We start from the raw sequence: 26,755 nt of genomic DNA on the forward strand, positions 1-26,755 counted from the left end.
CCGATTCCCCGCTTATACTTCTCAAATAAGCTGTCCAACTTCTTTCACTTTGATGATGTATCATTACTTTAGTTCTTTGCCAATAATCACCGTATACACTCTTAACAAACTCAATTGGCAGTACCTGTGGTTAGATTTATGTTTAAGATATTATCTAACACAAATTAAAGTTATTTTATTTTCTAACAATTGTAACATACCAGTTTCATCGAGTAATCATCATCTAACACACTTATGCATGAGGAATTCATCTTTATATACCTGTTAACAATGATGTACATATTTGTTTACAATATACAATATTACAATATACAATATACATATAAACAATAACAAATCAACTATTATCTCATCATATAACCAAAGTTTTTTTCACAATGACATTCACAAACTATATCAACCAAATATGTATAGTAACCTAAATTTATATACTTTCAAACACAAACAAATAAATGTAATCCGTTTTAGATAACATAAGGTACACAATAAATTACATTGTTATTCAACTTTTTTAATGTTATAACCTAATCAATGATCCAAAATACAATCTCTATCAAGAATTTTTAATTTTCACAATAAGATGCACTAAATATATGAACAATAAATAACATTGTTATTCAACTATTTTAATGTTATAACCGAATCAATGATCCAAAATGCAATGTCAATCAAGAACTTTTAATTTTCACAATAAGATGCACCAAATATATCAACCAAATCATGTTATTAACAGAAATTATATATTTTTAAACACATGCAAGACGATCTAATTTAATTTAGATACACATAACATACACAACATTTAATTTCATAAAACTGAAAAACCTGATTTGATGTGTAAACCGTAATCAATCGCCGGAAATACTTCGGTGAAGTCACTTAACCCGGAAATTGGCTTTGAACTCAGATGATAACAAGTGTGTGAATCAAAGAGGAGATTTCAGATACAATGATCGGAAATAATGGAGGAAACCTTACTTTACCAATTTTCTTCTTCACCACCGCCGGTTGATGTTTCTTGAGGGAAGTGAAACTTGATTGAAGGTGATGGAGTATTGCAGTAGCTTTAGTCTTTGATATGATATATGTGATGATTATAATTTATATTTACATTTTTAATTTAAGTATCGATTTTCATTTGTAACATATATCGGTTATTTATGTAATAATATTAAACTAATGTTTTTTATTTTACCATTATGTATTTGAATATCATACAAAAAATATATATTCCCTAATTAGTACTAATATTTCGGATAACCTTTTATTATGTTAAAATTTTATTAGTAGCAGTATTTTGTAAATCTTTTGCTATTTTTAAAACACATTTACAATAATTACATTTATTTATATATTTTTGTACAATATTGACTTTATTAATTATTGACATAAATAGTTATAAGAATTGTTTATTCTATAGTTTCTTAAATTTTATTTCCAATTTTCTCATATAAATACATGCTGATATTTTTTTCTTTCATTCTATGTGTTGCTATTAGTATTCGATTCTTAGTATTCTTCCTCAACTATCGTGTTCGGGTGAATATGTATCGTCATGGTCCGTATTTCATCATAACTCTACTTGATCCACTATCCCTTCAACAGGTACATAACTTCCATTATTGTTTTTATAAACAATTTATAAGTATTGTTTGATGTTTGATATTTATTCTAATGAAATTTTTCATATATTTCTTTTTTGGTTTTCAGGCTATACCTATTAGTATGAGTAGATTTATATGGACGAATAAGTTAGAATCCTCAACTGTTAGCCTTAAATTTGATGAAAAACATTCATGGCGTGTTCGCATCCAATTAATAGAAGATATATTCTACTTCACTCATGGATGGTCTGAGGTTTTAAATTACTTTGGCCATGGATATTTCTTTATTATTTTCAACTATCTTGGTGATCGTACTTTTAAGTTCAAGCTTTTCTGTCATGATCCAAATCAAGAGTGGGGGAAACCGTTTTGTAAAATTATTCAAAATCCTTTACAAACTCCAATGGTACGTACTTTTATTATAGATTTATATGGTTTATTTCTCGATTTATGTAAAACATAATACTCATACATTTTATAATAATTAATTTCTTTACAGGTTATACCAGACACTTTTCTTTCAGAACATTTTGATTATCCTTTACCGGATAACAAGGTTATACTTAACGTATCCGAGATTCATAAATGGGAAGTCCGTATTAGAAAGATTGGTCCAAATTATTGTTTTGCTGATGGTTGGTATAAATTTATTGAAGATCTCAGGTTAAATCCGGGCGATATTTTGTGTTTTAAAATAAACGACGTGAAAGATTTTAATATTACCATATTTAATAAGCACGGTCGTCAAGTTTTGTTAAACAACACTCCTTTGATTGAGCAAGAATATGAACATATTACCAATGTTGAAGGTTATCGACAAGTTAGTGACGATCCTAACTATCCTTTTTTTGCAATGACAATATCTACTGAATTGGTATCCTACTATGCTTTTTTATGTTTTATTTTTTTTGTTATTTTTAGTTTTTTTCATTTAATAACATTAACATATTTGTAATGTGCTTACAAAATGTAGATCCTTCCCAAATTGATTACTGACATAAGTGGTTTAAATGAGTTTTCTGAACTAAACATCAAAGTTGTTAAAGGAAATACTTGGGTTAAGAATCTTCGTACACACAATATTGATGGTCAAATAAGGTTTGTGCATCAATTTATTATCTTATTATTATATATTATTATTTAACTTTCACTGTATTTGTATATGAATTACTAACAATTTCTTTCATATTTTATCTATCATAGGTACGGTGTTGTTGGGTGGCATGATATAATTGAAGCTGAACATATTTCCTTAGGTGACGATTGTTTCTTCAACTGGTCGAAAGCGAATTCCAAGTTATTGGTTACGAAACTCAAGCAAGCATAAGTGCTATAGTAATAGGGGTTCACTTTTTATTTAAAATCCGAAAAAACAATTACCTTACAATAAGTTTTCGATCACCCTTTATATACGTTTCCGGTACAATGCGTTTGTTATTTTATTTAGTTTAAATTCAGATTGCCATTATAACCAGAGAATCAAATCGTATCATCTTCAAATTTCAATAGTATGTTCATCCATACAGTTTCTTTATGACCAGTATAATCGTATTATTTTCAAAAAAAAAAAAAACATATCATTTCTCAACACCGCGAAATTCGCGGGTATTAGCACTAGTTTTTTTCTGAATGGTGTTATTTTGTTTATTGAATGGTGTTATTTTGTTTGCTGAATGGTGTTATTTTTGTACTGAATGGTGTTATATTCTTTGTACTGAATGGTGTTTTTTTTATTTACTGCTGAATAGTGTTATTTTTGTACTGAATGGTGTTATTTTTGTGCTGAATGGTGTTATATTTTCTGAATTGTGTTATATTTTAAAACACCATGTATGAACATGATCTGAATGGTGTTATATTTATGGACGGTTATAATTCCTAAAATCCAGGTTTTTCTCTCTCCAAATCCTTAAATCAAGGATTACCATATTTGAATTTGTTAATTAATTTACAATCTTACCCTTTTCAATTAATTTAGATCTAATGGTTGAGATTATTTCTTACCTTTCTCACACTTTTGGTCTTTTTTACAATAACTTCACCCTATATATATATATATATTTATATATTTTTTGTAATTCTGGGAAACATGAGTGGGAGTATAGTATACACAAGTTATTCTAACTTTAAAAGGGTTGCCGAATCGACATGCTATAAACTTATTTATAAAAGTTTACTATCTAATTACTTATCTAAACATCATAAACATGTATAATGATATCTCTTACACGTTCCATGAGTTATGTGTCAAATTATCCGGTTAAGGGTTTTATACGAGTTCTTGAATATTCTGAAAGAACGGTTGAACCCATACCATTTCTTGTAACTATAGCGAGAATGTACGGGTCGTTAATCCCTAGATGAGATGAGTTTTCTAACATATTGTTACATGTGTTCACACAACCAACCTAGAACAAATACTATTATTCAAAACAAATGATTTGATTCTGTTTAATTTCTAAGTTAATCTGAAATTGTGTCCCTATCACTCATATTCCAACTAAAAGCTGTAATCAACCAGGATCAAATAGTCCTTTTGTCCACCTGTTAAGATCCCTTATCCACCGATCTCTGTGGTATATTACTAATAATTTACTACATTTGATGATACCAAAAATATGATTAAAAATATTGGTAGGGTCAATATAGGCCAATAATGACAAAAAAGTTAGTTACCAAATAAATATATAACTTTTGTAATAATATTTTAAACACTGTTTGTTTATAAATATAATATAATTTGGACAAAAGATGTTTCTAACAAGTACCATAAGCTACCCGCTTAGACCCCATTATCCAACCTGCTCATTTTGACACCTCGATCAACGACCAGTAATTCTAACTAACTGGTCCCCACCCCACATGACACCACAAAAGAAGCTCGAATTTTGGTTCTCATCTTTTTTGTAACTATGATAACCCATTGAGGAAAACTCACACGCCCCACTAATACCCTGTTAACCATTGGGACAGGCGATAGCCTTCAACTCATTTTGCATGAAGCAACATTGTAATCATCACTACAGATACAATACAACCATACAAATTAGAATTAGAATTTTTTTTATTGGGAAACAAGCTTTGTTACTATCATCACTGGAAATATAGCTGGTTGTTTACGGAAGAAACAAGAATGACGAAAGCGTAAGCTGTGACATAATGCGAATTATCTTTTCTTGTTCCTGACAATGATAAATATCGTAGGCCAGTCGCCAGAGATAAAGGATATGCGAAGGGAATGAACTCAAAACAGTCAGACTAGGAATCTATAAGAACAACTTCAACTTCCATGGTCTGTACTATCCCTTTTTATTGTTTGATTGTTTCTGATTAATTGACACTCTCATTTTGGTTCAATTTAAGTTCAGTTTATCTAAGTACATGAAACGATTTGGGTTGTGTATCATCTCAAACGTGACAATGGGTTTAAGTCCATTATTAACAAACACAACCTCCTTAATTGTTTTTATTCAGAAATTCAGATTTCTGGTATAATAATATTGTTTTTGTATATGAGCAAGTTTAGCTTATTACAAGAAAAAATGAATAAGTGTTTTGTGGATCATTGCCCATCACACAGTGTAACTTATTATAAATCTACCATATTGCAGTTTATACAAATTAGAAGAACATCATGTCTACAGAAGTACAAAGATTAATGGTAATTCATGATGCATCGAGAAATGATGGTTTAAGTGCAATCGTATCGGCCTTTGAAAGCTTACCGGTTAGATCAGGGGATGAGCTCACACTCCTTGGAGTTATTCACCAGTATCCTAGTCCATGTGTGAAATCTTTCATTCCTCATTATAATAATACAACAAATATAACACTTTTAAACTCGATAATTAAGCCTGTAAACAAACCGAACGTTTATGAACTGTTCGGCGGAAAATTCGTTTATTTAAATAAACGAACGAATACGAATAAAACTTTTTGTTCGTTTAATTAAACGAACAAACATGAACGAATGTTTTGTTTGTTCATTTATGTTCATGACGTCCGTTTATGTTCATTCATTTATGTCTGTTTGTTTATGTTGTTCGTTTAAATTTTAAATAAATACATAAGTAGTCATATTAGGGTGAACGGTGTGGGATCGGTAAAGTGGTCGGTACCGAATCCCACTCCACCGCCAACGTTTGACCGACCAAAGGTTTACCGATTTTGGAAGGGGGGGGGCATTTTCGGTGAAGCTTTACCGCTTGAGGGAGAGGGAGGGAAGGGGGGAGAGAGATGGGCGTGTGGTGGGGTCCATTCCTTCTCAATTATCACACATTTTTCCTTTTTTTTAAATAGTTTACCTAAACCACATTAGGTAAACCACCACTAACGTTTTTGAGCATTAGGTAAACAATTTAGGTGAATTGACGTGGCACTGTCTGATTGGGTGAATGGGGAGTTTAGCTATTCCAAATAGGTAACCACCCCTTCACCCTTATATAAATATAAACATGATAGGGGTTTTCTAACTACTTGTATAAATGTAACGAATTAGTAATTGGCTTTCTAATAATAAAAGATGGGATTTCCTTTAATTGATCACCAATTTATATTATATGTATATGTGTGTGTGCGCGCTAGTGTAACTAATTAGTAATTGGCTTTCTAATAATAAAAGATGGGATTTCCAACGGAATGTATTGAATTGTTCACCAATTTATATTACTATATATATATATATATATATATATATATATATGTAATTGGATCATGTTAATTTGTGTTTCAATTATGTTTGTTCAGCTATGTTCATTTGTGTTTGTTCAACTGCGTTCGTTTAAGTTTGTTTGTGTTTGATTACGTTCGTGAACTGTTCGTTTAGATTTAAAACGAACGGACATGAACATACACGAACATGCCCATTTTCTTAATGAACGAACATGAACAAAAAATGTGTTCGATTATATGTCCACGTTCGCTTAAAGTTAAATGAACAAACACGAACATGCCCACGTTTGTGTTTGTTACAGGGCTATTGATAATGCAAAGACAATAATTATGCGTTTCAAGAAAATCAAGAAAAAAAAAACTTATTAAGTACCGAATTTCTGTTGCCTAACTTACGTGTAGTGAGAATCAAGAGCATGCCAATCAAGAGTTTGATCGATGGCAGTGGATCACACGCCAAGAGTAAAGATGATGAACAGATGAGAAAGGAGGAGTATCTTAAACGCGAGGAAGTGATCCGATTGTCTACCATTTGTATAGAGAAAAAGGTTCAAACGCTAACCGAATTCCAACTTAAACAATTAAGAGCGATTGTATATCCGTTAAACAAGTCCAAAAAATGCATTTTCCAGATAAAACTCTACATAGGTGTGCACGCTGGATCTTCTCCAAGGAAAGTCGCTGCAAAAGCCGCAAATAGTTTAAGTGTGACATGGGTGGTACTTGACAGGCAGATGAAGAAAGACAGAAAGTACTTTATGGAGAAGCTGAAATGTGGCATACTAAGGATGAAAAAAGACGAAACAATCGAAAAGCTTAGAGGGCCAATAATGAATGATGAAAAGAAACAAAGATCGATTAAGAGAACCATAAGCAGTGATCATGTTTCTTATGGTGAAATGATACCCGTAATGTCAAAACAAGAACTCATACTAAAGAGTGAGTAATTAACTAAATTTAGCTCGGGTTAAAATTATTCAAGTAAATTATTTATCTTTTGTTGTCTGCAGAAACTTTAAATACTCAAAAACATAAAACAGAAGACGGGGTTTCATCTTACCGATCATCTGCATCTACGGTATCTACCTTAAGCTTCACAACTTTTGAAGTTTCATCTACATCAATGAGTTCCACCTTAAGCTTCACAACGTCTGAAGTTTCAAGCTCTACAGACGCAAGAAACTTTTACGCTCCGCAAGATGAAAATGATTCTATAAGCATCCAACCCACAAATCCTATTCCTGAAAGGAAAGATCAGACTGAGGTAGAACAGCTTGATGAACAAGATAAATTTGAAGATTCTGTTTGTTCGGTTTGTGAAAACAAACGTCCCAATATTCAGTTAACCCAAGACTTCACTTACACTGAGCTGCAACAAGCGACTAACGGTTTTTCTTCAGAAAAGTTTTTATCAGAAGGCGGGTTCGGTTCTGTTTATGAAGGAAAACTAGAATGTGGGTTGAAAGTTGCTATTAAACAACATAAAGACGTAAGTTCTCAAGGCGAAAAAGAGTTCAAATCTGAAGTTAACGTACTCAGTAAAGCCAGACACCCGAATTTGGTCATGTTGTTGGGATCATGTTCAGAAGGAACACACAGGCTGCTTGTTTATGAGTTTGTGTGCAATGGTTCATTAGATCAACATTTATCAAGTAAGAAGAAATAGATTAGGTGATAAGCGAATATATACTTGTTAACGATATGCATTTATAATTTGTAGGCCATGAACTTACTTGGGACAAGAGAATAAAAATTGCACTTGGGGCTGCAAGAGGGTTAGATTATCTTCACAGCAGAAACATCATACACAGAGACATGAGGCCGAATAACATTCTTGTAACGCATGATTATGAACCGCTGGTAATGAATGTTTCATAAAAGAAAGGGAAATTGTTTTTTATTAATTCCACATTTTGTCTGTTGGCCAATAATAATCCCACCTGAGAATATCTCCGCCAGCAGTCCCACCTTTTAGACTATTTTTTCTCAGGACATCCGTTTAAACATCTAATTCGTTTTTAATGACATGGATGCTGACTGGGCAACAACTGGCCAACAAACAAAAGGTGGGATTATTAATCCCACGTAATTGCCCAGTGAACATCCACGTCATTTAAAACTAACTCCGTTAGATTATTTAACGGAGGTCCAGTGAGAAAAATAGTCTAAAAGGTGGGACTGTTGGTGTATATCCTCAGTCTCAGGTGGGATTATTATTGGCCAACAGACAAAAGGTGGGATTGATAAAATCAAAACATTTTACAATTTGTCTAACCGATTCCCTTAGCGAGTACCTTATTTTTTTAATGTAAATCAGCTAGGTGATTTTGGTCTAGCAAGAACAATCTGTGTTGATACAGATGAAACTGGTGTGGTGGGGACCCTTGGATATGTAGCACCCGAGTACGCAGAGTATGGGAAAGTGTCAACAAAGACGGATGTTTACTCATTTGGCGTGGTCCTATTACAGCTCATCACCGGATGCAAAACAAAAGAGGACAAGTTTAAGGATAAAACTCTAGTTGAATGGGTAAGGCAAGCACTTACGTAACATCAAAGCGTATGAAATTATTTTGATCCCGTATATTTGCAGGCAAGACCGCTTCTTGAAGACAAGAATTATCCGTGTCTAATCGATGAGAAGATTCTTGATTCCCATGATGTTCATGTCTTCCAACTTTATCTCATGGTAAAACTAGCAGAAGGTTGTCTCAAGAAAGATCCAACCAAGAGAGAGACAATGAAAGATGTAAGTTTTGATGGTGAATAATGTAGTTAGTTTCGACGTATTAGTTTGCTACATATCGTCGTTATATATTACTGATGACCCATAATGGGAATGCAGGTGGTGCGGGAATTAGAACGCATTAAAAATGGTACTACAAGGTACATAGAACCAAAGTAATGTCAAATAGATTGAAGTTTATAGCCACACCCGGTTAACACGGTTGGATATCCGAATTCGTATACGCTTCATCATGAAAACTATTTGAATGTGACATCTATTTTTGTATTCACATGATGTTTAATGTATATGGATGGATATTGTGTTCAATTTAGTTATTAAATAATCTGGGTTTGAAGGTTAGTTCTGTTCATCAAATATGTTTGACAAAAGAAAGTATACAAAAATACCCTTTTGTCATCTAAAAGATACTCCATTATGCAGTTCCTATGAATGGCAAACAATGTAGTGGAATCAAATGATGTTGTCCGATGTGGCGCCTTATACAGTTGATCAGTATTTGAACAAGTTAGACTATCGATTGAACAAATCTGACTATAAATGGTGAAAGTATCTTAGATTTTAGTGTTTAAAGGTTGACAAGTTAAAATATTAGCTATAAATAATTTTTAAGTATTTTTTGATAAAGAACACCTTGCATACGTGATGCGTGCGCTTCGCTTCGCGCATTACACATCAGCTTTTGGGATCAAAACGCGTCAGATCGCTATATTCTCTTTAGAACCAAGGGAAGGATCTGATCATCACCACACATATGAAGAGGTATACAAGAATTTTGTTACTCGGTTGTGATTGGCAATCTGGTCGCTGAATTTTTTTGTGGTTGAGGAGTCAAACCAAGCATAAATCTGCCCCTTACGGACCGTATGGGCTAAAGGCTTACAGTCCGTAAGCCTACTCAGCGCACACATAATTCAACATCCTTACGGACTGTAAGCTATAAAGCTTTGCGGTCCGTATACGACGCTCAGGAACAAAAATAAAATATGCTTGTGGTCCGTAAGCACTAAGGCTTACAGTCCGTAAAGGGTCATTGAGAGGCCATTAATTGGCATGTTGCACCTTTAGTCTCTCCACATTCAAGCTTTCAAAATTTGACAAAATTAGTCATTCTCGTCCAATATTAGGCACATTTGAGAATGGACACGTGTCTTTAAATAATTTGACACGATTTTACGAGGTGTTACATAAAATCAGCCAAAAAAGCCTCAAATCACCACCACCTAAACAAAACATGAAAGCAATTCAACAAAATGGAGAGAACTTGTGAGATGCGAAGGGATGGAGACGAATATAAAGCAGTTTGACAAATTGAACCGCATAATCATTCTTGACTGGAATAAATTAGCGATTGATGTTTAGAACTTTGAAGACCTCAGTGACCCATCCTGCCCTACTAGCCTTTTCTTCAGGGCTAGCTCAACCATTTTGGAGGTCCAAAGCGAACAATCTTCAGCGCTTTCCTAAAAAGAAATCACCCGTAAAAAAACAATTACTATATCATTCAATTCGTCCAATCACATTAAATTTTTAGAAATCGCCCTTAAAAAAACAATTACTATATCATTTTTCCGTTTTATAATATTTTAACGAACACAATTTTGAGTTTGATGTTATTTTGGGACTTAAATGTAAGATTTTACGTAAAAAAAAGGTTATTTATAGATTTATAAATAATTGAACTTCCAAAATTAAACGTAAAGTCATCAAATATTATAACCTTATAAAGAAACAACAAACTTATGCATATCAAGGTTGTACAATTGGCTTTGGGAGATTTTCAAAAAAAAATTGGAATTTTCCTTGTTAACCCTAAGGTTTTAATCTTTCACAATTTAAGTTTAAAGTTTTAATCTTTGTTTCATTTTTAACCTTAAAGTTTTAATCTTTGACAATTTAAGTTTATAGTTTAATCTTTGTTAATTTAACCCCTTTGATTAATTTTATTTTTCACTTCTAATTCAAATGTTTTCATCTTATACAATTTAACCCCTTTGATTAATTTGATTTTTCACTTCTAATTCAAAAGTTTCCATATTTTGCGATTTAACCACTTTGATTTTTTTACTTATTTGTTGTAATCTTGCCTTTGAGAGTTTTCCAAAAAAAAAATGGTTATGCATATGGTTGTTGTAACCTTGGCTTTGAGGGTTTTTAAAAAAAATGATTTTTTAACTTTTCACTCAAATGTATTTTATATGGTTATGCATATGATTGTCGTAACCTTGGCTTTGAGGGTTTTTTAAAAAAATGATTTTTTAACTTTTCACTCAAATGTATTTCATAAATTACCTTTAACGCAAAACTATTTGTTTTTTACTTTTAACATAAAACTTTTTATCTTTTGCAATCTATCCTCACAACTTTTTTTACTTTCAACTTTGGTCCTTTATAATGTTTATTTTCCGCAAATTTTTTCGCTTTATGCTTCGTTCAAAAATTTTGTGACTAAACACATCGAAACGTGCGTCTTTGGTTTAACGTTTTTATGTTTCGTTCTAAATTTTGCGAGTTAACACGACGCAACGTACATGTGTGGGTGAACGTTTTTACATCGTCTATTTTTTCCAGTTTGAAAGGTTCAACATAACATGCGCGTCCTAAATCGACTTAGTTATAACTAAAGAATCCCCGCCGCATTGCGGCGGGTCGTAATTCTAGTTTTTTTAAAAAATTAAACTTTAACTTGACATATAATTTATTATGTTAACTTAATTTTTAAAACATTTTTTTCAACTGTGTATTAATTTTTTTATATAACTGAACTCAACTTAAGCGTACTTACTCATTTACATATCATCTTTAACATAATTTTCAAAAAAAATAATTATCATTTTTAACACAAGTTAAGTTAAATTACAAATATACATACAAGGACTAAAATGTGGACTCCTAATACCACCTGTTTTTTTTTATTTGACATATTTTTACGATTCAAACCATCTAACCACATTAAATATTATAATTTTCTTGGAAATCACTTGTAAAAACATCTACTCATCGCTATTCTTCCTTTTTATAATATTTTAACAAACACAATTTTGAATTCGGTGTTATTTGATGACTTATATGTAAGTTTTTTAATAAAAAAAATATTTAGAAAATTTATAATTAATTTCCTATCAAATTCACTTGTTAATGAATAGAAAAACTATCAATAAATTAATAATAACTATCCATAATTAAATATGCGAGAGAGACAAGAAATTCAAAAAGTAGATGACCTAGAATAAGTGTGCCCGGTGTTTTATTTTATTAAGTAAAAAAATACAGATATAGATATAGATTTATAGATTAAACAGCTTTATATTAGAAAAGAAAAACGCTACATAAATCCACTAATAGTTTATAATTTGTTTAATGGGTCTTAATTTTGGTTTGATTACATATTATCGATGCTTAGAAAAGGAAAAACAAATAATTTTCAGTGTTCATTATACTAACATTTATAAAGACGATACAAGACTATACACAAAAGACTTCTGGTCCTCGTCTGGATGCAACGTCTCACATATCAAATGCGTCGAAGAGAAGCAAGTCTCTTTTCAAGATCATCAACATCATTTGGCACAGAGCTGCACAGAAAAGTTATTTACAAAAATATATATATATATATATGAAATAACTAAGTAAAATGAAATCTTTAAAAATGAATATGCTCTCATGACAATATATGCAGTTCAGCCAATTAATGTTTTCTTTCGTTACGATCTCATTTTAATGTGTCATCGAAAATGCCAAAAGTTAAAAAAAAAAAAAAAAACTGATTAATGAGACTTCAAGGACGGCGGATCTAATAACTTTTTTTACTGGGTTCCTTTTGTTAGATTCTCAGTAATTTCTCACTAACTTTTTCCAAATCATACAAGGTTCTCACTAATTTTTTCCAAACCGAATGGGTTCCTGGGAACCCACAAAAGTGGCCTAGATCCGCCCCTGTTCATTCATTGCAATTGGGGTGGGTATGGTAAAAGTTAATGACTTTCATTATAGATACTAATTGACATACCTGGGGACAGTATTGTCAACCTTCTTGGGTCCGAGTCGACCTTTTGGTGCAGAAGATAACTATAAAAAAACAAACGTTATTAGAAAGTTGTACAGTCATTCTTTCGAGCAGGATGGGTAAACAAGTTATAGAAAGTTGTACATAGTCCATTTTCTAGAAAAAACCACAAGTCGTGTGTAGAAAAGTTGTATGCTAAATATACAGTTTATTTTACAAAACTTAACCAAAATTACCACACACAAATCTCTATTTCCAAGAGTACATAACAAGTCATATACAAAACTCACCTGTGAAGCGATGCCTACACCAATCTCATCAAGCACCTACACAACAAATGGGCCAAAAATGTTATATTTTTTTTTTATACAGGGATGCTAGAAAACTGACAACATAGTTGCATGATAATTTCTACCTGGTTTGTAAGCTCCTCTGTTTCCTCTTCAGCCTCATCTTTGTCTAGGGTTTCATCAATTGACTCAGACATCATCTCGATCTGTCAACAATAAGTTGCAAATTATGTTGTCGGATATGCTAGTACCGCCATAAGAGTGTTTGAAGTTTTTGGGAATTCTGATGGTTTAATAAATTTATTGGAAACTAATCATCCAGAATTGTTTATCCAAAATGCCAAAAGTAATTTAAAAAAAAAAAAAAAAAAAAAAAAAAAAAAAAAAAAAAAACTGATCTAAACTTACCGTCATGTCCAACTGAGCTGACTCCTTCTGGAAATTCTTGATCACTTTAGCTTGTTTTGCTGGGGCCATTTCCTGGAAAGAAAATTACAGATCATTTAAAAAAACATAAATACCATGTTGGATAAAAGATTTAACTTGGTTGTATTCTATTGATAAGAAAGTAAACAGGCTGAACCGTTTAAAGCTACTTTTATAAGTTTCTATTTGTACCTTGTTCATGGCAACCATTGCTTTTGTTGCACCTTTCATTCCAGTAGAGATAGATGTGTTGGCATAAAGAGCCTGCACAAAAAAACAAAAAAAAAAACTCAAAACTCAGTAAGCATATACAAATGAATGTGATAAATGTGCTTGTGAATATTGAAAATCAAACGATTAAGTAATACTGAATAAAGCGACCGAGTTGACCCGAACCCGACCCGTTTAGCGAAACGGGTTTGCGGGTTCAACCTGAAACTGACCCGAACCCGTTTAAACTAAACCCAAACCCGTCGTGTTAGGGTCGTGTCGTGTTTTCGGGTCGTGTCAGAAATTCACACCCCTACAACCAGTAGGGGTAAAAATATGTAATTACGTTTACCATTTTAGCCGACAACTAGTTCTATTGCAACCAGTATGAAATCAAATATTTGACCCCTAAATAATCAGATAACCAGAAGCAGAATTTGTTTATCCAAACATTAAAAACCGACTGTTAAGATAATCAGTTTCAAAACACAGATCCAAACAACCCTTAAAGCATAAAAGTATAGTTTAGTGTATTTTTTAAACAGTGGCTGATGACATTGGCAAATATTATATTTATATAATACCTGTGTATGAGTTGCTACACCTCTAATCTGCGCACGGCTCCCCTGCAAATTTGTTATTTGTTGTCGAAGACGAACAAGCTGGCGAGCTAATATCTTGGTGGCAGCCTGATCATATGAAAAGTATCACAATCGTAAACTTGTTCTTTAACTAAAAAATCATGTTATATATTGATATAACATCCTTTGCACAATAATATACGCTGCTTGTAAATATACATATTTTAGCAGGCGAACCAAGACGATGCACTAACCTCATTCCCAATTTTAGCTGTTTTTTTAATCTCCGCGACTAATTTCTTCTCCTGAAATCCAATTTGTGTGTGAACTTAATGAAGATAGTAAAAACCATACGTAGCATAACATAACCTCGGATATTATATTATATTATACCTCCATTTGTAAAGATGCGATTTCACGTTCAATACCTGCAAAATGCACCATATCAAAACTTGGATCTAGAGAAAAAATTTATGTTTGAATATATAATGTTACAAAATTTGAAAAACTGGAATCAAATTCGGATATAAATGCTAAATGAAAAATTTGCTTAAAGGGGAATGGTTCACAAAAGGGGTCAAACAGACGTTCGGCTTTCCAAACTCTATTTTCAATGCATACTTTCTTATTCAAAGATTTAGATTTTCATTAGAACAATCATGTTTCTGCGATCATACATAAGGCATTACTTATTTGTAGATATTAAAAAATTAAATGAAGAAAATACGTAGTCTGGCACGTGTCAACCCATACTGAAAATGGACAAGTTCAACATGAACCCAGTTTTAACCTGTTACCCAACCCGCGTGTCCACCCGTCTTGCCACTTTAACGAAGAGAACAACATTGTATTTGTACTGTTAAAACACATTTTGTAATAGAACTTGCAGCTACAAAGTATATGAAGACATCAACTTTACCGCGTGTGGCGACGGCCATTTCTCTTTTGCTCTCCCTCAATGCATCTGTAAATTGGATACAAAATGTAACAATTAGTCATAAATGCGACAAAATCAAAAGATAGACTCCCTCCATTTCATTCACAGCAGTTTGAATTTTAGATTGACCACTAGATAACTATTTGACCATTTATAACAGACTCATTCTGACCCAAAACTTCAACCAGGTAAACTAGAAAAACAGGTTTTGGGTCGGCTGACACGACCTGTTTTAAACCCCTCACGACTTGTTTAACAAGTGAGTTAACCATTTAACCCATTTAAGGTTTTTTTAAAAAGTTGATAATATTTAGATTTTTAGGATAAAAATGTTAAATTCAAAGTTAAATAGTTTGATTTTTAACATTTCCTCTTAACTATTAGGCAATGTGTACTGGGGCGCGAGAAGGGGCCATAGCGCCATTATGGCGCCGCGAACACCGCCCCCCCCGGCGCCATGTTTGAATTTTTTTGGCCAGCGCGAACATCTTAGCGGCGTTATGGAGAATTGTTTTCAATTTTTTGACCGTTACAAACGGTCGAATGTAATAAAAAAAAAAAAAATTCAATTTCTTTTTAAACTTTCCTTTAAATTCATTCTCATCTCATTATTTTTTTACCATACACATTCAAACATTCTTATCTCTCTCAATATTTTATACAATTCTTAAATATTTTATACAATGAATCCATTCAACCGGGGCTTCATTCCTCCTCGATCTAGTGCGGACCCAAACCAAAGTGGCAATCCTACTCGTCCCGTGGCACCGGTTCCCACTAGACCCAACCCTTTCGGCTCCGGTTTTCTCGACTACAATCAACAAAGTCCCGGGTTCATGAATCTTTTGAACCAACCTTTATCATGGGACCCTAATCTCTACGGGTGGAACCCAAGTCAAAACATGGATGGGATGGGGTCGTCTCAAGCGTTTGGGTCGGCTCAAGCGTTCGGCTCCCCACTACACGAACCCGATGTTGTTCCGGAGACGCAACCCGAGGTACCGGATACGCAACCGGAGACGCAAAAAGGAAAAGGAAAAGCAAAACGGGCACATAAAAAGAAAGTTGAAACCAACACCCGAACGAAAAAAAATGTGCAAACGTGGGAGCCCGAAGAGGAGTATGCGTTAACCCGCGCTTTCATCGATGTTTCGGAGGACCCGGTCATAGGTATGTTTATTTTTTTTTTTTTTTCTGTTTTTATATTTTTTTTCTGTTTTTATATTTTTTTCTGTTTTTTTTTATTTTCGGTTATTTATTTTCTGTTTTAAATTTATTTTCTGTTTTTAAATTTTTTTTCTGTTTTATAATTTTCTGTTATTTATTTTCTGTTTTATTATTTTATGTTTATTATTTTCTGTTTTTTAATTACTTTCTGTTTTTTATTTTTTTTTTTCTGTTTTTTATTATTTCCAGTTTTATTTTCTGTTTTTTAATTACTTTCTGTTTTTTATTTTTTTTTTCTGTTTTTTATTATTTCCAGTTTTTATTTTTTAAATTTTGAGCTAACATTTTATATTGTTTTGTGTGTAGCAAACAATCAAAGTAAAACCGTATTTTGGAACCGAATACGAGAACTCTTTTTCGAGCTCATGGGTAGGGGAGAGGAATACCGCCTACCGGACTCTATATCGGGGAAGTGGTCCGATATAAACAAGAAGTGCACAAACTTTCAAACCGTGTACCAACGCTTGTATTCCGGATGGAAAAGTGGAAGTAACGATGAAGACATTACGCAAGAGGCATTGGTCGAGTATACGAACGCTAATGGCCATTTCCCGTACATGAAGTGTTGGCAAATCCTTCGCCATAGCCCCAAATGGGCCGTCGTAACTACTCCTAGTGGTCGTTCGGGAAATACACGGCCATCAAAGAGGTCCAAAACAAACGAGTCGGGTGAACCCGAAACGCCAACCTCCGACGCTCGAAACATCGGCTTGAACGAGGATATTCCGGATGACGAGCCGGTGGAGGAGCTACCAAGACCGCCCGGAAGAAAAAGCCGGGCGAAAAAACCCGAGTCGTCGTCGATGTCTATGGGAACGGATATGAGTCACGCATTTTCGGAGATAAACAAGCGGCTTCAAGACATACACGAACTCGGTAACAAACGTTTGGAGGAGAACGAAAAAGTTACGGAGATTATGCGGGATCGACAATGGGCTCACGACTTTGACTTCTACTCCAAACCGCATGACCACTTAACGGGAAAAGCGTTGAAAATGGCGTTGGCACAAAAGGAGCGGATTGAAAAAAAATATAATCTTTGATTGTGTAATTTTTTTTTATGCTAGTTTAATGTTTTTTTTTCTAGTTTCATGTTTTTTTTTTTAATTTTATTGTACTTTTTTTTATTTAATGAAATGAATTTTATTTTTAAAAAACTTACAAAATGAATTAAAAAAAATAAAAATTAAAAAATGAGTAATGATTACACAGGGGCTTTATGACTACGGCCTCAAATTACATAAAGCCCCATAAAGCCCCTTGCTGACGTGGCATGCCACATGGCGCATAACGCCCCTTTGAGGGCTTTATGACTACACATGCCCTTAGAGTGAAATGAATTTCCGCTTTTGAATCCTTTCATCAATTCTTCAATTCTAAGAATTACATTATATTAGTTCTAAGTTCTAACAGGTAATTTTAGAAACCAAAGTTTGCTAACAGGTAATGAGAGATAAACAATTAAAACAACACCAATTAGTATAAAAATAATAATCAGGCAATTAGTTAGGTATTCAATTAACTGACTGAAGGCTAAAGAGGGTAAAAGTTGCCGATAAAAGCAAACATTCGTCATAAAGCAATCACAGTTACAACAACATTAACCCTAAACCCTTGTGAAAGTTGGAAGATTTAGGGTACATTTTGAAAAAGTAAAAGAGAAAATGAAAGAACCTTTGGGGGAAGTCTTCTTCTTGAAGATGTTCATGGCTGGATGATGAGCGAGCAGATCTGAAACTGAAACTGGGGTTACTTACTCTTCTTCTACTTGAGAGAGAGAGAGAGAGAGAGCGTGGAGGCTGCTTGCTTTAACAGGGTCGGCGATCATGTAGCCGTTGTATGTGTGTGAAATGACTGTAATACCCATGCTTTACCACTCCACTATGCGACAAATTGCTTACCCAGCCATGTTTCTTCGGATGTCAGTTTAAGAATGTGAAATTTAATTTAGTAATTAAAGTCAAGTCGGACGTGATTAACAAAATTTTTGACTTCACGAAAATAAACTAATTCATTTTGAATTAGGTTTTTTTTTTTTTTTTTTTTAACTTATCCTCCGCTGAAAAGACGATAGGAGAGACTAGAGAGTGAGTCATAAATGACACAGGTTTTTTTTTTTTTTTATGGTAGAAAAGTCGGGCCGGCTTTAAGAATTTGTATACGTTGTTCGAGCTTGAAAAAAATGTGCCCTTAGACCTTAATTAGGGGTGCAAACGAACGAGCGGCTCGCGAGCTACTCGAGATCGGCTAGAGAAAAAGCTCGAAACGAGTCGAGCCTTATCGACAAGGCCGGCCCTGAGAATTCATGTACCATATTCGAGCTTGAAAAAACGTACCCTTAGTCCTTAACGGATTTGGGTATTGGGCTTATTAAAGGTTTAAACCTAATGGAAATAGGTTAATAACTAATTTAAACCATAAAAATAGTTTTGTAAGTGGGCCAATGTTGGTGTTTGTATGAGTATACCCTATTATTTTATTTATTTTCACATTTACATATCAGAGTTTTTTTAAATAACGTGCCTTTAAAGTATCGGGTCCTGGCCGGTAGTCCTACCCGCCCACCCTAAGGGCCGGCCATGCTTATCGAGCCCGAACCGAGCTTGAGCCTCAAAACAAAGCTCGTTTGTTTATCGAGCCCGAGCTCGAGCCTCACATGTGAAGCTCGTTAGGCTCGTCAAGCCTTAGTGTAAACGAGTCGAGTCGAGTCAAGCCGAGCTTATTTAAACTTGTTTACAAGCCGACCTCGAACCTAAAAATAAGCTTATTTAGTAAACGAGCTCGAGCCCGAGCTTTATTTATCGAGCTCGCAAGCCTAAAAAGTCTATTATTTATATTATTTTTATTTAATATACTAATTAGTAGATAATAAACGAGCCGAGCTCGAGCTTTGAAAACAAAGCTCGAATCGAGCCGAGCCCGAGCCTGAGCTCTCATAAGTTAATCGAGCTCGAGCTCGAGCCTGGCCGAGCTCGGGCTCGGCTCGGCTCGTTTGCACCCCTAACCTTAACGAAATGTATAAATGTGTAGTTTTTTTTTATTCAACTATTGACAAAATCATAGTATTTGTTCAGACCAATAAAGATATGCAGAGCCACTTCTCTACTTTCAGTGACGGAACCATAAGTTTTCAGCTGGAGGGTCGTTATAGAAATAAGTTAACATCATTCCCGACAAGTTTTCTTATTTAATTCCATTGGTATTAATTTTTTTATACATTCGTATGAGAAATAATTAAAAAAAAACATAATTTTTAGATTGAAACCGATACATTTGTTACTTGTTCATATGTACCAGGTTTACCACAACTAACCAAGTGACAGAACCCATTACAACAGCTAACCAACAAAATTTTAACAAAATACACTAATTAGACCACAAGACTGCTAAAAAATATCGATTCGGTAGGCTCACGTATAGATCACAGTCTGTTGGAAAATAAAGTCATAAGTGTCATATAAGCTGGTGCAGGGAAGTTAGAGGGGCCTTCTGGTCATTTCTCTAAAGTTAAATAAGTCTTTAGTTTACAAGTTAATAAGTGTTGAAAGTACAGGGACTGAAGTTGCTAAAAACAAACGATGGTTGTTAAGACAGTTAGGGTTAGAAGATTTGGGGCTTTATAAGCTGATCCACTGATCATGTTTAGACAGTTCGATTCCTTTGTAATTACACTTTCAATTTCTTTCTTTCAGTTCGTTTGTATGTTGATTTTAGATTCAATAAAGTAATCAGTGAGTATTGAGTTGAATTGTGAGTTTGTTCTGGTGCGATTGAGATTTTCTTTGGTGTTTAATTACAACAATTGGTATCAGAGCCTGGTTCTGGCTCGATTCAAAGAAGTCGGTTGATTCAATCAAGATCGTGATTCAAGAAGGAAGACAGTCATGGTGTCAACAAAATTCGAATTGGAAAAGTTTGATGGAAAGAATGATTTTAGTCTATGGAGGCTGAAGATGAGAGCTCTGTTGGTTCACAATGGAGTGGTGGATGCTTTTAAGGGGGAAGATAATCTTCCTACTGGTCTTACAGATAAAGAAAAGAAGGAGATGATGGAGAAAGCACATAGTGCTATCATTCTAAGTCTTGGTGATCGAGTGCTGAGAGAAGTCTCAAAAGAAACAACTGCAGCAGGTGTGTGGACAAAACTGGAAAGTCTGTATATGACTAAGTCCCTAGCCAATCGGCTATACTTGAAGAAGAAGTTATATACATTCCAGATGGGTTCAGGGAGCACTATTGCAGATCATACAGATGAGTTCAATAAACTCATTCTGGATCTTGAGAACATTGAAGTGAAGCTTGATGATGAAGACCAGGCCACCATTTTCTTGACGTCTCTACCTCAGTCCTTTGAACACTTTGTAGACACTTTAATGTATGGTAGAGATACATTGTCTATGGAAGAAGTGTTGGCTGCATTAAACTCAAAAGAGTTGAAGAAGAGATCGGATCATAAGGAAGAAGGTGGAGAGGGGTTAATGGTGAGAGGAAGATCAGAAAAAAGATTCAAGAAGCAATCAAGAAGCTCATCAAGATCAAAGTCCAGGTTCAAGAGAAGGTGTTTTGTATGTAATTCTGAAAGTCATTTTAAAAGGGACTGTCCTGAATGGAAGAAAAAGAAACAAGAGTTTAATGGCACAAAAGGGCAAAACAGTAATATTGCTCAAGAAGAGGCTTATTCATCAGATGGCTATGACAGTGCAGATGTCTTGACAGTCATGTCATGTGATGGAATCACAGGAAAATGGGTCATGGACTCTGGTGGATCATTTCATATGACTCCTGTTAAGCAATTTTTCAAGACCATTGATTATGGTGAATATGGTTCTGTAAAGTTGGGAGATGACAAGCCATGTGTCATTAAAGGCATTGGGACAGTAGTGTTCAAGATGGCTAATGGAATGGAGTTTGAACTCAAAGGAGTCACATATATTCCTGAATTAAAAAGAAGCTTGTTGTCTTTGGGAACTTTTGAGAAAGAAGGTTACCATGTTAGTCTAAAGAATGGCAAAGCAAGAGTAGTAATGGGATCTATGGTGGTATTATCTGGTTCAAGAAAGGATAATAACATCTATATTCTGGATGGAACTGTCATAAGAGGTGAAAATTGCAGTGTTGAACATAGTGAACTGAGTGAAGCAACATTGTGGCACAGAAGGCTTGGTCACATTAGTGATCAAGGGCTGCAAGAATTGAAAAAACAACAGGTCATTGGTTTCAATGACAAGGGGGCAGGTTTTTGTGAAAACTGCATAATGGGAAAGGCTCACAGGGTTAAGTTCACTAAAGGCAAACACAAGACAAAGGGTATTCTTGACTATGTTCATGCAGATTTGTGGGGTCCAACTAAAACTCAATCTCTTGGTGGTGCAAGGTATTTTCTCTCTTTAGTAGATGATTTTTCAAGAAGGGTGTGGGTCTATGTATTAAAGCATAAACATGAAGCATTTAAAAGTTTTCAAGATTGGAAGAGTCTAGTTGAAAATCATGCTGGGAGGAAGATTAAAAGGCTAAGAACAGACAATGGGCTTGAATTTTGTTCAAAAGAGTTCAAAGAATACTGCAGAAAGAATGGTATTGGTAGGCATTTAACTGTGCCAGGAACACCTCAGCAAAATGGGTTGGTTGAGAGGATGAACAGAACCCTGTTAAACAAGGTGAGATGTATGCTAATCAGTGCTGGAATGCCAAAGAAATTTTGGGCAGAAGTTGTGCCTACAGCAGCTTATTTGATAAACAGATCACCATCAGTGGCCACAGGGAATAAAGCACCTATGGAAGTCTGGACAGGTGAGAAGACAGACTATGGAAATCTAAAAATATTTGGTTCTTTGGCTTATGCCCATATAAGTCAAGGTAAATTAGAACCAAGGGCAGTGAGGTGTGTTATTTTGGGGTATCCTGATGGCACAAAAGGGTATAGAGTGTGGAAAATGGATGGTGATGGTCCAAAGGTGTTTGTAAGCAGAGATATTGTTGCATTCAGAGAGGATATTCTGTATAAAGACTTGGTTGGTGAAAGAGCTGTGAAGACTAAATGTGTTGATCATAGTATTCTAATTTAGGTGGAGCCTATTGAAGATCAACATGACCAACAAGAAAGTCCACAATCTGTTGAAGATGAGGGTAACACCTCTGGAAATGAAGGTGATCAAAGCTCAAGTCAACAAGACTATTGTTTGGCCAGAGATAGAACCAGAAGACAGATTGTAAAACCTTTGAAGTTCAGAGAGAATGAAAACATCTCTGCTGTGGTGTTTCTTGCTGCAGAAAATGAGAGTGTTAATGAACCTCTCACTTATGAGGAGGCTATCAAGACAAAAGAAAGTGACAAATGGAAGAAGGCTATGGATGAAGAGATGAACTCTTTGTACAAGAATGAAACTTGGCAGCTGGTTGATAAGCCAAAAGATAAGAAGCTGGTGTCCTGTAAGTGGATTTATAAGCTCAAAGAGGGTATCAAAGAGGGTGAAAATCCAAGATATAAAGCCAGGCTAGTGGCTAAAGGCTTTACACAGAAGGCTGGCATTGACTACAATGAGATTTTCTCACCTGTAGTCAAACACACTTCCATAAGGGTAATTTTGTCTTTAGTAGCTTCACTTGATCTGGAGTTGGAACAGCTTGATGTTAAAACAGCTTTCTTGCATGGAAACTTAGAAGAGCAGATTTATATGGCCCAACCAAAGGGTTATGAGGTAAAGGGTCAGGAAGAGAAGGTTTGTTTGTTGAAAAGGTCATTGTATGGGTTGAAACAGTCACCCAGGCAATGGTATAAACGGTTTGATGACTATATGATCAGCAGTGGTTTCAACAGAAGCAGCTATGATAGTTTTGTTTATCATAGGGAATACAACAGGGGTAATTATGTCTATTTACTGCTGTATGTTGATGATATGCTGCTGGCCTGTAAAGATAAAGAGGAAATAGACGCTACAAAGAGATTACTTATGAAGGAATTTGACATGAAGGAGCTGGGAGAAGCAAAGAAGATACTTGGTATGGAGATTAAAAGAGATAGAAAGTTGAAACAGCTCAAGTTAAGTCAAAGTTCATATGTGAAGAAAGTCTTAAGTAATTTCTGTATGGATAGTTGCAAAGCAGTTAAAGTTCCTCTTGCTGCACATTTCAAGTTGTCAAATGAGAACTCTCCTAAAACAGAAGAAGAAAGATTCTATATGGAGAAGGTGCCATATGCTAATACTGTTGGCAGTTTGATGTATTTGATGATATGCACAAGGCCAGATCTTGCTTATGCTGTCAGTGTAGTAAGCAGATTCATGGCTAATCCTGGAAAAGAACATTGGGCTGCTGTGAAGTGGATTCTCAGATATTTGAAAGGTACACAGGATATTGGTCTGATGTTTGGGGATAAAATAAGTGAAAAGGGCAAAAGGGTCACTGGTTATGTTGATGCAGATCATGCTAAAGATCTGGATAAAGGAAGGTCCATAACAGGTTATTCATTTCTTGTGTTGGGTAATTTAGTGAGTTGGAAGGCTCAGCTGCAACATGTAGTTGCTTTATCATCCACAGAGGCAGAGTTTATTGCATTGACTGAAGGGGTAAAAGAGTCATTGTGGCTGAAAGGGCTGGTCTCTGATTTGGGAGTTAATTTGGATGAGGTTGAAGTGTTTTGTGATAACACTGGAGCTATACAACTGTCTAAAAACAGTGTATTCCATGAAAGGACCAAACACATAAGAGTAAAGTTGTTCTTCATTAGAGAAATAATCAATTCAAAAGAGGTTGTGGTCAAGTGGATTGAAACACAAGAAAATCCTGCAGATATGATGACAAAACCAATTGCAGGGGTTAAATTTGATAGCTTTATGAAGATGCTGGGCTTACTTTAAAGTCACTCATGACTTTAAGGTGGAGATTGTTGGAAAATAAAGTCATAAGTGTCATATAAGCTGGTGCAGGGAAGTTAGAGGGGCCTTCTGGTCATTTCTCTAAAGTTAAATAAGTCTTTAGTTTACAAGTTAATAAGTGCTGAAAGTACAGGGACTGAAGTTGCTAAAAACAAACGATGGTTGTTAAGACAGTTAGGGTTAGAAGATTTGGGGCTTTATAAGCTGATCCACTGATCATGTTTAGACAGTTCGATTCCTTTGTAATTACACTTTCAATTTCTTTCTTTCAGTTCGTTTGTATGTTGATTTTAGATTCAATAAAGTAATCAGTGAGTATTGAGTTGAATTGTGAGTTTGTTCTGGTGCGATTGAGATTTTCTTTGGTGTTTAATTACAACACAGTCAAGCAACCAAAAACCCTAAAAAGAACTTGCCATTTTTTACTATTCATTGGCATGTAGTTTAAGTAGATAGTAAAACATCGATACAGCAGGCTCACAAAAAGATTATAGCCAAGAAACCAAAACCGGTAAGAAAATTAAGGATAAAGAGGTAAAAAAAATCCCTAAATGATAAACACACCCAAAACCATCACCACCGTCCGCCACCAAGAGCGGTGGTTGGAAACCAGACCAGAGGTCATGTGGCATTCTAAGGTGTCAGCAAATGGCGAAAAACACCCCTGCCCACAACATGATATGAATGAGAGTGAGAGAGTAGAAGAGAGAACCTGGTGCACCGAAATGCACCTGGCCACTGTCATGGCTCCTCCACCAGGGACGACGTCGCTTCACCCACAGAGCTCTTAGGGGGTGTTTGGCCTAGCTTTTATTTTTTTGGCTTATGCTTATATTTTAAAGTAGCTTATGCTTATTTTCTTTCATTTGATAAGCTATTTTTAAGTGTTTGGATTAGCTTATATTCTACAAGTTGAGTTAATTCATTGTGTATTATGGGAAGGGGTATAATACCATTGTGTGTATCATATTCAAATGAGTTAATCCACCATTTGAGGGCAAATGAGTAAAAAACCATCTTGTTCAAATAAGCTAAAAAACCATCAACCCATAAGCTTATTGAAATTAGCTTATATAAGCTAATAAGCATAAGTTTAAAAAGCTAAACCAAACACTCACTAGTGCTTATTTTGTAAAAATAAGCTAAAAAAGCTATAAGCTTAGATAAAAAAGCTAGACCAAACACCCCCTTAATTAAAATATTGGGGGCCTGGGCTTGGTCCTAATCAAAATAACAGGCCGTAATTAAAATCTAATTAAAATCTAACGAATATGTTTTGTAAGTATGCACCAGATGTAGCCCTAAATGTCCTGCTCGAACACAACATACATATTAGGGGAGTTTTTTCCTAAAATGGTGTAATTGGAAAAATTATTTACCCAAATTAACCTGAAATTAACCTGTTTATACTAAACCAAACTCACGAATTTTGTGTGAAGTGTGTGTCTTATGACATATTCAAAACCTTATTTTTCATGTTTTAACTATTTTTTAAAATTTTTTAATACTTTACATGATAAAAAATACATCTTACTTATTAAAAAAATATAAATATGATATCGTTCATAGATTAAAAAAAAACGCTTTAATAAAAGCAAAAAAAAGTTTAAATTAAACATAAATTAAAAACCTTTTAATAAAATTTCATGATGGAACAGTAGGTTTTTAGTTTTATTAGAAACTTATTTTTTTTAACTCTTATTAAAGAACATTGTTTTAAATAGAAATTATTTTACCTAATAAGATTATGAGTTAGAAAAGATAAGTTTTTAAAAAACACCCATTTTGGTAAATACTTTTCAAAGTACCCATTTAGGTAAATAATTTTTTCAACTACACCATTTTATGAAAAAACTCCATATTAGGGTTCTAGCGTTCGTTTTTTTCTTTTTGAGTTAACTGCCATTTTCGTCCCTGTGGTTTGGTCACTTTGGCCATTTCAGTCCATTTTTCAAAAATGCGCCATTTTCGTCCCCCACGTTCTGGAAAGGTGCCATTTCAGTCCAAAAATCATAACCCAGTTAAGTCAGTTAGTAAATAAGGACTGATTGTGTAAATTTGTAACATAAAGGACCATTTAAGTAAATATTAAACACCACCACCACTAGCCCTGCCACCACCACCACTCCGCTGCCACCACCACCACCACCACCACCACAGCCCTGCCACCACCACCACTCCGC

The 26,755-nt window shown here is 34.4% G+C and overlaps 3 protein-coding genes across 3 annotated transcripts; 2 read left to right on the plus strand and 1 right to left on the minus strand.

Annotated features, from left to right (window-relative positions):
* The first annotated feature begins 5,117 nt into the window (after window positions 1–5,117).
* Window positions 5,118–9,338, plus strand: LOC110933978 (probable serine/threonine-protein kinase PBL5). Its single transcript, XM_022177175.2, has 7 exons — window positions 5,118–5,389; window positions 6,678–7,214; window positions 7,286–7,927; window positions 7,996–8,135; window positions 8,593–8,805; window positions 8,869–9,024; window positions 9,121–9,338. Exons 1-7 carry the CDS (start codon window positions 5,239–5,241, stop codon window positions 9,178–9,180), a joined length of 1,899 nt encoding a protein of 632 aa, XP_022032867.2. The 5' UTR covers window positions 5,118–5,238; the 3' UTR covers window positions 9,181–9,338.
* Window positions 9,339–12,347: 3,009 nt separating this feature from the next.
* Window positions 12,348–18,612, minus strand: LOC110937450 (vacuolar protein sorting-associated protein 2 homolog 2). Its single transcript, XM_022179871.2, has 11 exons — window positions 18,373–18,612; window positions 15,454–15,498; window positions 14,928–14,962; window positions 14,789–14,839; window positions 14,538–14,642; window positions 13,936–14,007; window positions 13,726–13,797; window positions 13,443–13,523; window positions 13,318–13,353; window positions 13,031–13,089; window positions 12,348–12,596 (listed from the first exon to the last, which is right to left on the minus strand). Exons 1-11 carry the CDS (start codon window positions 18,404–18,406, stop codon window positions 12,536–12,538), a joined length of 651 nt encoding a protein of 216 aa, XP_022035563.1. The 5' UTR covers window positions 18,407–18,612; the 3' UTR covers window positions 12,348–12,535.
* LOC110937448 (glutathione S-transferase T3-like) lies at window positions 16,146–17,787 on the plus strand. The gene is made up of 2 exons (XM_022179870.2): window positions 16,146–16,641; window positions 17,005–17,787. Exons 1-2 carry the CDS (start codon window positions 16,155–16,157, stop codon window positions 17,739–17,741), a joined length of 1,224 nt encoding a protein of 407 aa, XP_022035562.2. The 5' UTR covers window positions 16,146–16,154; the 3' UTR covers window positions 17,742–17,787.
* Window positions 18,613–26,755: the final 8,143 nt, after the last annotated feature.

Source organism: Helianthus annuus, chromosome 4 (assembly GCF_002127325.2).
Source record: "Helianthus annuus cultivar XRQ/B chromosome 4, HanXRQr2.0-SUNRISE, whole genome shotgun sequence".
NCBI lineage: Eukaryota > Viridiplantae > Streptophyta > Magnoliopsida > Asterales > Asteraceae > Helianthus > Helianthus annuus.

What these genes read in the sequence shown, in the direction of transcription:
- LOC110933978 (XM_022177175.2), top strand. Translation starts at nt 5,239, where the DNA reads ATGTCTACAGAAGTACAAAGATTAATGGTAATTCATGATGCATCGAGA. An exon ending in ATAAAACTCTAGTTGAATGG is followed by an intron (nt 8,806 to 8,868) that starts GTAAGGCAAGCA and finishes GTATATTTGCAG; the next exon opens with GCAAGACCGCTTCTTGAAGA. An exon ending in AGAGAGAGACAATGAAAGAT is followed by an intron (nt 9,025 to 9,120) that starts GTAAGTTTTGAT and finishes ATGGGAATGCAG; the next exon opens with GTGGTGCGGGAATTAGAACG.
- LOC110937448 (XM_022179870.2), top strand. Translation starts at nt 16,155, where the DNA reads ATGAATCCATTCAACCGGGGCTTCATTCCTCCTCGATCTAGTGCGGAC. An exon ending in TTCGGAGGACCCGGTCATAG is followed by an intron (nt 16,642 to 17,004) that starts GTATGTTTATTT and finishes TTTTGTGTGTAG; the next exon opens with CAAACAATCAAAGTAAAACC.
- LOC110937450 (XM_022179871.2), bottom strand. Translation starts at nt 18,406, where the DNA reads ATGAACATCTTCAAGAAGAAGACTTCCCCCAAAG. An exon ending in CAGCTCAGTTGGACATGACG is followed by an intron (nt 13,524 to 13,725) that starts GTAAGTTTAGAT and finishes TATTGTTGACAG; the next exon opens with ATCGAGATGATGTCTGAGTC. An exon ending in CAGAGGAGCTTACAAACCAG is followed by an intron (nt 13,354 to 13,442) that starts GTAGAAATTATC and finishes TTTGTTGTGTAG; the next exon opens with GTGCTTGATGAGATTGGTGT.